Source organism: Sinocyclocheilus anshuiensis, unplaced genomic scaffold (genome assembly GCF_001515605.1).
Source record: "Sinocyclocheilus anshuiensis isolate Anshui unplaced genomic scaffold, SAMN03320099.WGS_v1.1 scaffold1189, whole genome shotgun sequence".
Lineage (NCBI taxonomy): Eukaryota > Metazoa > Chordata > Actinopteri > Cypriniformes > Cyprinidae > Sinocyclocheilus > Sinocyclocheilus anshuiensis.
In genome coordinates, this window is record NW_015552686.1 from 558,775 (window position 1) to 568,989 (window position 10,215).

The 10,215-nt window shown below is 39.6% G+C and overlaps 1 protein-coding gene across 1 annotated transcript in view; it reads right to left on the reverse strand.

The window, feature by feature from the left end:
* Positions 1-10,215, reverse strand: part of LOC107667607 (ATPase family AAA domain-containing protein 2-like) — a 110,329-nt gene that overhangs the window by 87,871 nt on the left and 12,243 nt on the right. The window contains exons 5-14 of the mRNA XM_016459316.1: positions 9,276-9,372; positions 8,903-9,029; positions 8,523-8,678; positions 8,280-8,355; positions 6,431-6,532; positions 6,191-6,302; positions 5,971-6,086; positions 5,682-5,856; positions 4,038-4,126; positions 3,621-3,780 (exon numbers count right to left, since the gene is read on the reverse strand). Of these exons, the coding sequence (XP_016314802.1) occupies positions 3,621-3,780; positions 4,038-4,126; positions 5,682-5,856; positions 5,971-6,086; positions 6,191-6,302; positions 6,431-6,532; positions 8,280-8,355; positions 8,523-8,678; positions 8,903-9,029; positions 9,276-9,372 (1,210 nt within the window). The remainder of the gene's footprint in view (positions 1-3,620; positions 3,781-4,037; positions 4,127-5,681; positions 5,857-5,970; positions 6,087-6,190; positions 6,303-6,430; positions 6,533-8,279; positions 8,356-8,522; positions 8,679-8,902; positions 9,030-9,275; positions 9,373-10,215) is intronic.

The following is a 10,215-nucleotide window of genomic DNA, read 5'->3' on the forward strand; positions in this document are numbered from 1 at the left end:
CATTATGTGTGTGCGCTGAAAGTGTGCATGAGCGCACGGTCTCCAGGAGAGCGCGCGAGCGCTGAATGGTTAAACACTGGCAAGAATTAAAAAGAAATGCAATTTATCAACTTTAGTGACGATGTGACACTGCCTCGATTGTGCAAGTGACAATTCCTGTGTCAACTGTGCAGCGTGTAGCTCGCTTATAGACAGACACGATGTGTGGTGATTTGAAGCCATTTGCGTATTTTGAGAGAGAGAGAGAGATCGCGCGCGGGGTGATTCACTCACGCCGTTTGTGAAATTACATCTCACACGAGGTTTTCAAATTACTTTATAAGTTATTTAATGAAAAAATATGAAGGTGAGTACCTCACTTTCAGAATTATAATAATTTCACCGCGCCAGACAGAGACTGAGACGGTGCCGCTGCATGTCATGCCAAACCTCTCACGGCAGCGTCATCAGCTTGAGATCGTTTTTTTTTAGATCGGCCTTTTAGAGACCACCAATCGATCATCCCAACGTGATTATCGGCCGATAGTGATCGGTAGCCGATCAATCGGAGCATCCCTAATAAATGACTCTAAATGACAAAAAGAATAAAATAATAACATCATAAAATACAAATTTATATATGACTACAAAAGTAGTGTATTGTGCACTTTTTTCATTTAAAGGGGTCATATGATGTTACTAAAAAGAACATTATTTCTTGTGATGGAAATGTATGTATACATATTGTGTACGTATACATACCTTACCATACATACTGTGATGCCGTGTCCTGGCCGGAGCGACGAGACAAAAATATTAAAACCCATTATAAACGAGGCATTTGTTGCATCCAGTGGGGACATAATTACGGATTATAATGACTTATACTGTCTTTTTACAATGAAATATAAAACAATCTATTTGCCACTGCCAGGGCATTAACGTTTTTATAGAAAATATTTTATAGTTTGTTATAGAAAAACAAGTTATGCTTAAGAGTCCAGAGCCTCGAACATAACATTATAGCAGGCACCTCAGAGACCTGCACGATCGAGGCACCCAATGCAACAGAGTGCGGCGCGGGACAACACTTGATGGGCCAGTGCGGGAGCGGGCGGGTAGAGACTCATGTGTGCGGGATACGGGAGAATAAGGGTGTACTCAAACTAGGCAATCTTAACCGTGCCCGAGCGCGTTTGACCCCCAAAGCCCGGTTCGTTTGACTAGTGTGATCGCTCCGTGCCGCTCGGGCGAGGTTTGTTTAGCTGTCCCTGGCTCGGTTGGAGGTTGGCCAGAGCGCGGTTCAGTTATATATAGATCAGTGAGTGTGAGCGCTAACCGCGCCGGAGCGCAAAACTTATGATACGTGCTGCATGATTGCGTGAACATTTCTGAGCGACAAGAGTGGTGGATCTGTAAAGCAATATATTATGAGAGGGCCGTGTGTTACCGCGTCCCAAATGACTCAAAATAATAAACCACAAAGTTAACAAAATGGCACTCCACTGTGCTGAGCGAGAGCACCTCTCTGCTCTTCACGTGCTATTGGAAACTTCCTATTTCCCACTTCTGAAGTCGTGATTACGAGCACGTTGCATTCTTTTCTGTTAAAAATAACAGTGAACAGTGGTTGGTTTGTGAATGTTGATGCTTAGCCTAAATAATTTTATCGGGAGCGTTAATGTGAGCGCTGCTGCAGTCTTAGGCCCACCCCAAATGCTCTCATTGGTTGAGACGCATGATGACACCCATCCCAAGCCAGTACTGCTCAACATCCCACCCCACCTGTGACCCATGGTTTGTCTGTATGTGTATTCAGAGCCAGTGAGCAACGGACTTTCATAATAATAAAAAACTGCATTAATGCGCAATAAATATTTAGTATTTTCTCATAACACATACTCAATTTTAAATTATAAAAAAACGTATATGAGGACTGAAACCAGTAGTGAAAATGTATTGTATCTTTCCAATTAAATGGTTTTTTTTTTTTTTTACATGTAAATTTTGAAAAACGAACCAAACCCTAAAAAAAATTAAATTTAATTACATTTTAAATCTCAGATTTTTAAGTCTAAAACTTTTGGACCCCACTGTATAAAATACTACTACTCATAGTTATTCAATAAAATATTCTCGTGATCACTGCTTTCAACTCGTTTCTGGTGTCATTGGGATTTAGAATACACTGATCTGTTTAAATGCTGTTTAATGTCCTCACTTTATTTAAAATCAAATTTTTGTGCTCAGTACTGCTCTGACTGTTGAATAGGAAAATGTATCATCTAATGTTATAATATTTCCCTCAATGACTAGTTAGCCTCTACTTATTTGTAGTTTGAAATGCTCAATACTTAGTACAACTTTATACACACAATTTTCAAGTTACTCATAGGTAGGGATGGGCGATATCTTATCGTTTGCGATATACTGGTAAAAATTCTCCACACGATAAGAATTCGTCTTCCCGCGATAATAACGCCCAAGATTGCTTGAAGAACACAGATGCCATATATTTTGTGCAATCACATGTTTATTGTCTTCAGGTTTCCTCACATAAAAATTATTTATCTGCGTTTTATTCAGCTACAGCGATCACTGGATACTTCTTCCTGGAGCATTACTTCAGCGATGCATATGTGGAGTTTCTGCGCAAGGGCGCCCTCCGGCTTCCAGTATGAATTAAACAGTCATTACATTACGTGTGTAAGTTACTCAGTAATGCTCACAACACCCTATTTTGGGTAAAAATAGGAAAGATAATACTTTTCTCTAAAGCAGTGGTCGCCAACCCGTCGATCGCGATCGACTGGTAGATTTTCTCTAAAGCAGTGATCGCCAACCCGTCGATCGAGATCGACTTTATCTTGACTTTATCTTTATCACTGTCCCAGTAGATCCCGAAAAAAAACAGTACAATAAGTACAAAAATGCATTACATTTATGGGGTTATATTAATGTATCACTGAAGGGTACTGTCTTGAGAAAAGTGTCGATGGCAATGGCATTTTCTTCTCCGTATAAAGCACGGCTCTGCTTTGTTTACAGCGGTAAACAAGTAAACGCTATAGTGCGGTCGGTTCATAAGCAGTGTAGCCAAGTCCGCGGTTTTCCCGGGGAATTGTGCTACTTAACACTGTTGCCGTGGGTTGAAGCGACCCCAATAACATATTTAGTCCCTGGAATGTGAATTTTACTTGAAGATCCCCGTCGAAAAACGTGTATTTTACCCCCGGAATGCGATTTTAACAGGGGAACCCTATCGTGATATATTTTTAAGCCCATATCGCCCATCCCTACTCATAGGTAACGTTTAAGTCTTTAACTCCGGTCATGAAATGTTTTGAACTAAAGCAGGAAAGCTTTGATATCAGCAGAGATCGGCATACTAAACTAATCTCATCAAAATTAACTGGCATTCCATTTGTCAAGATGTCAACGAGCTTGGCAAACACAATCTGTGAGATTATCGCTGATAAAAGACTAATTTTAGCAGCCAAACCAGCTGCAAAAGACTTGAAACTGAGCTGTCAGACAATTCCAGGATAAGTGTTTTGAGTGAGGGACACGAGGACGCTCTGGGACACCGAATGTCAGTTGGCTGCAAAAAACCTTGTAGAAGTTAAAAAGGATTTGCGTACCTTTTTATCTGGCAGGTTGAACAGAAACTCCCGGTCAAAGCGCCCGGGCCTCCTGAGTGCAGGGTCGATAGAGTCGAGTCTATTTGTAGCACCAATGACCACTATCTCCCCCCGGCTGTCCAAACCATCCATCAATGCCAGTAATGTAGACACTATGGAGCTAAAACATAAAAAGAGAAAACAAAATGACTAACCTCGTCAAATGTAAAATGAATAGGTGTTGACGTGTGAATGTGGGTAGTACATCAAACTCTTTAAAGGAGCAAGAAAAATCTTGTTTTTTCATCATATGCTCCTTGTAATACCAAAAGCCTTTGTGTGGAAATCATATCGAACTACTTGATTTCTTCAGGAGCTTTTCTAATCCTGATGATGAAACCTTCTGCAAACCCCACTGCATTAATTCGAATGCATTACCTGTGAATTTGATCCTGCCTGCTGGAGCGAACAGGAGCGAGGCCATCAATCTCATCGAAAAAGATGATGGAGGGTCTCATGAGGTATGCCTACCAGGACGAGAGGAAAACATCACCTGGCTGGATAATCACACATCTAACACTTCAAAACAGCTGGAGAGAGAACAGAGCCTGACACCTGTTTTATAGGGATATATGATTCACTCCAAATCTAAAAAGACAACTTGTGATACACTACAAGAATCAACAAAGAGGAAAAAGAAGCTTTAAAGGACAAAAAAAAATCTGAAAATATCTGACACTATTTAAACAAAAGAGTACGAGTAGACAAAAGCTGATTTTTTTTTCCTTTAAAAATTGTAAAAGCTAGGTTCAGTTATGCTGCATAAGCTAAGATAGATAGATAGATAGATAGATAGATAGATGGATAGATGGATAATTTTTCACAATAAAATGTATAGAAATTGAAAATTAATCCTGGAACTTGTGATTGTAAGGTTATTCGATGACTGAATAAAAAACTTATTTGAAAAAAAAAAATTGACAGAAATCCACTCCTCAAATAAATATAAATTAAAATAAACTTTATACTTTAAACTTTATAAATTAAAATTTTCAGTAGTGGAAAACTGAATATTTTCATGATTTATATTAGATTTTAAAGATTTTAGATACTAGATTTTCAATATAAGACTTTATTTAATAAGTATTTTTTGACTAATAATAATAATAATTATTATTATTAAGGCTTGTGCACACTGGGACAATTATCGTGTGCGATTATCGCCTACGTTTTACGTCGCGTGACTAAACAAAGGGCACCAATGTAAGTGTACACACCGACGCTCAAAACGTGAGGCGTAAAAGCGTCATTTTTTTTAAAAACGCCTCGGGCTCGTTTTTTTGGTTTGACGCACTGCGTTAAAAACTGGCCGACCAATGAGATTGGCGGTTTTGTTCACGTACCTGGAGCTGCTGAAGTTACAGTAAAACACGACTTGGTGGCGCTCAAGCACAAAACGGTCTTGCTGAGCACACATTGATACCTAACGACGAAGAGGAAGTAAGTAGACCGCAGAAGATGCATCGAGGCAAGATGAACGTAGAGCTGCTGGTCTCATTGGTGTCTGAACACAAAGGGCTTTATGACAAACGCGACAGTGACAACAAAAATCTCAATAAGAGGGAGTTGCTATGGAGAGGAATTGCAGATCAAATAGGATTCGATGTGTACCAGGGTATTTGTTTTTCATTAAGCGCCATCTAATGTCAGGGAGTGAATTTGCACGTTCACTTGGCTCATCGCCAGGCGAAAATTGCTTGGGTATGAACACAAAAGACGCGTCGAAAAACATCTGCGATAAGCACGTGCAATAATCGTCCTGGTGTGCACGAGGCTTTATTATTATTGTTGATGTTACTGTTATTATTATTATATAAATGACAAAATTGATTTAAAACTGCAACCTGCAAAGAAGTTTAACACTTAATCATTTTCAAATCATTAACCCCAATTTTCTTTTACATAAAACAAACATCCAGGAATGTGCAATATCTGGTCATCAATAAATATCAGCTCACAGACAACAGAAACTATCTCAAAGTCATACTAGAGCCAGGATTGCGAGGTCGTCTACTAGTTCACCTGGTCAAAAAGTAGGCGGAGCTGTCGTTCAGACTCTCCCACCCATTTGCTGAGGCAGTCGGCGCCCTTGCGCATGAAAAAAGACACCTTCCTGTCACCCTGACTGCATTCATTGGCCAAAGCTCGCGCCACCAGTGTCTTCCCAGTTCCTGGAGGCCCATAAAACAGACATCCTCTGCAAAGCGGGGAAAACATGTTACAAATATGTTAGTGTCAACCTCTGACAGCACATCAACGGATGCAGATTTAAACAAAACTAAAAAATAATCATATACTCAAAAAACCTCACCTTGGGGGCTGGATCTTAAACTTCTCAAACACTTCTGGATATAATAAAGGAAAGACCACCATCTCTTTTAAAGACTGAATGTGATGGGAGAGACCTCCAACACTGTCAAACTTCACCTGCATTGAAAGAGACAAGGACATATGCTAACCCACAAAGCATCTTTTTCCTCATTGTAAATCAGTAAAGAAATGTAGAGAAGTATAAAAACACTCAGACTCACAGAAGTGTCCAGATTCATGGGATCCACATCTGCCAAACTAGCACCCACTTTTACTCTGTCTCGAAGCACACCGCTGGCCAGATCCTCTGCCCGCAGGTTCATGGGTAGACACCTGTCACACAATAAAAAAAAAACAAGCAACATCAAACCTTAGTAAAAGTTCACACACTTTAGCCATGTCATAAGTCACACATTGAGTGAATTAACAGTCGTTCTGTGTGATGACAGTTTTTATGTCACCTGTTACGAGCTCGACTCATGCTTTTGCTTTTCCGCCTCTCAAAGCGCTCTTCATCAGACGATGATGTTGATTCACTACTGTGAATGGCATGTTTCTTTACTCTGGTGATGAAAACACAGCAGTGTTGTTTTAGTATCAATTAGATTCTATTATAGTTTTTATTAATAGTAATTATTTTATATTAATATTTGATTAATATTTTTAGTTTTTAATTTTACATTTTGCTTTTATTTTAATTTTAATTAAAATGTTAGTAGTTTTGCTGTGCGTTTTTGTCTTTTTTTTTTTATATGTCTATACAGTTCTATTATTTTTACTTTAGCATAAATTCTAGTTTTTAAATAGAACAATTAATTTAAAGTTTAAAATTACAAATTTAAATAAAAGAATGAGAAATGTTGTCTTGGCAACTAGCTAAAATTAATAAGTTACATTTTTAAATATATTATTTTGTTTCACTTAAAGGGTTAGTTCACCCAAAAATGAAAATTAGCCATACTCACCCTCAAGTCATCCTTGGTGTAAATGACTTTCTTCTTTCAGACGAATCCAGTCGGAGTTATATTAAAAATTGTCTTTGATCTTTCAAGCTGTTTAATGCCACTCAGCGGCTGTTGCACGCATCAGTCCAAAAGAAGTTAAATAAAAAGCGCCCATCTATTAATAAAAAGTGTCTCACATGGCTCCGGGAGGGTGAACAAAGGCCTTCTGTAGCGAATCGATGCGTTTTTGTAAGAAAAATATCCATATTCAAAACATAATAATCACTTTATCTTGCGCCAACAGTTGTACACGGAAGCAGTTCCGGGCTGATGACGTATGAGGTCGGCGTTGCGCATGCGCCGGTGAGTCTCGTGAAAAACAACGTTTGTTAACAGGAGCAAAGGTTCCTTACTTTAGCAAAGGAATACCAGTCTCCTCTTGGCTTATATCGAAATCCTCCGACATTCTTCTTTACAAATCCTCGTTTTGTACTTCTAATAAGTGGCTGTTGTTTTGTTTTGATCTCTCCGCTGCACTTCCGCGTGCGTCACTTCTGAGAAGCGCATGCGCAAAGCTTACCTCATACGTCATCCGCCCGGAGCTGCTTCCATGTACAACTGTTGGCGCAAGCTACATTAAAGTGATTATTACGTTTTGAATATGGATATTTTTCTTGCAAAAACACATCGATTCGCTACAGGAGGCCTTTGTTCACCCCCCTTTTTATTTAACTTCTTTTGGACTGATGCATGAAGTGGTGGCCTAATAGGGGAAGTCGTGGCCTAATGGTTAGAGAGTCGGACTCGTAACCCAAAGGTTGCGGGTTCGATGTACAGCGCTCTCTCCCACCTTCAATACCATGACTGAGGTGCCCTTGAACAAGGCACCGAACCCCCGACTGCTCACCGGGCGCCGCAGCAAAAAATGGCTGCCCACTGCTCCGGGTGTGTGTTCACGGTGTGTGTGTGTGTGTTCACTGCTGTGTGTGTGCACTTTGGATGGGATAAATGCAGAGCACTAATTCCGAGTATGGGTCTCAATACTTGGCCACATGTCACGTCACTTTATTTTTCTTCACTTTATTAAACAGCTTGAAAGATCAAAGACAATTTTTTATATAACTCCGACTGGATTCGTCTGAAAGAAGAAAGTCATATACACCTAGGATGACTTGAGGGCGAGTAATTTATGGGCTAATTTTCATTTTTGGGTGAACTTACCCTTTAACTTTAATTTCATTTCCATTATTTCTTTTTTTTATGGTTTTAGTTAACTATAACAACCCTGAAACAGAAAATATTGCCCTCCAAAAAAGGAAATAGTAAGACATAAGAAAAGAAACTTCTGAAAATAACCATTATTCACCTAATATGGCTTCTTCTTGCAGGAGATCTGTGTGTATCGAACAGAGAGCCCTTGCTCTGCTTCCTGTTCACTGGCTCTGAGAAAACAAATGAAACGCATTCAAAAGGCAAAATCATTCATTAAAATAGCCAATACTTGCATGGCATGGAAACATCTGAGGGTCATAAGGATGTTTTAGGTGCTCAAGCAAGTGAGTATGAATGAAAACTGTCTGAGCATAGATGCCGTGTCTGGAGAAAGTACCAATTGGGGGTGCTTCATATCGCTGCACAGTTTTACGCTGCCTGAGGTTATAAGGTCTGTCGTTCTCCTCTCCAGCCTCTTCTGCCTCATCTCCTTCATCGTCTTCATCATCATCAGCCTCCACATCTTCATCCTCCTCTCCCTCTTCGTGAGACTCTTAAAAAAAAAAAAAAAAAAAGAACTCTTTAGAAAAAACAACAAACTAAACTTTTTCATCACAATTGAAAATTGAAAAATGGCTTATATTTAGAACTTCTGCAATGGAAAACCACTTTTACACTTAATTTTTTCGTGGGACACATCACTTTCTTCACAAATGAAATATAATATGGGTTTAGGACAGATCAAGAAGACAGGGCAGTTTCAGAGTCCACACATACCTTCAGTTCCCTCCTCCTCTTCAGGGTCCTTTGACTTACTCATGACTTTGTGATGCACCTGCATTCCATACGTGTTCCTACGCAAAGATTTCCTCCTCTTCACGCGTGAGTACATGTCCATGTTTTCCTGCAGCAAACAAATAAATAAACATCTAAATGAGAAATGTGGAAAAATCAATGGAGTTTGTAGCATGTGAATTTTGACTCATCAGTGGGTTCACAGCCCACACTGAAGAGAAAGGCCAATGCTTCAGAGTAAGGCAGGATTTTAATAACCTCAATGTGGGCAATCGTTTGCTTAATAAGATGGAAAATAAGGTGGCCCAATTGTTCTGCTGTTTAATCATCAGTGTTAAAGAATAGAAGGAGTCACCAGTTCAGTATCCGTCCACATGCGGAGGCGCTCCACTTCCCGATTCTGCCGTATGCTGCTGATGTTGTCCATCTCTTGAAGGACTGCTTCTGCCGTACTAACAAAAAACACAAGATTCACATGCATTCAATAACCAAACTTTTTAGTCTCATGAAGCAATAGTTCATAAACAGGTTTACTAAGTTTAACACCATGAAGCCTCAAGCCTTGTCATATTTGATACTCAAAACTATAAAGCCTTTAAATTATCAACATGATCAAAACTTTAATGAAATACCTGTTGTACACGAGGGATGCACCGATACCGATACTGGTATCGGTATCGGGCCTGATACTGAGCTCCTGTACTCGTACTCGTTAAAATGCCCCGATACCAAACGCCAATACCACACAGCATGTGAGAAGCGCCATATTCAGACAAAGAAACACCAACAACAGACAGCAGAATGGAGTTAAGGATGTCTACTACAAAGTATATGTATGCAATGAATATAACGTTAAACATTCAGTATTAACGCCTGTATAGCTGATGTGCGCGAGCTGATAAACAAAGCACGCTGAGTAGATTGAGCGCACGGTGGCGCAGATGCGCGAGCTTGTCGAGTGAATATACCTTTCTCACAGACATCACTGGAAAGTTTGTAGTTCGGTCAGATGTGTCAAAAACAAGTAAAACAATGCACAAGTTACTTAACGGTAGAGAGAGAGAGAGAGAGAGAGAGAGAGAGCACTTCTGTTGTGTGATCTTTGATGTTCACTCTCTTAGCACACGCATAATTTGGATTAAAACTAAATCGTAAAAATAAGACCATTTATATGGGCATTCACTATAAACATAATTTATTTTCAACCTTAGGCATACACGACTTTCTGGCGAAAGTGAATCTAGCAGCCTGTGTGAAATGCGCTAGGCTGTACTATTCTGCATCAGTACAAATAC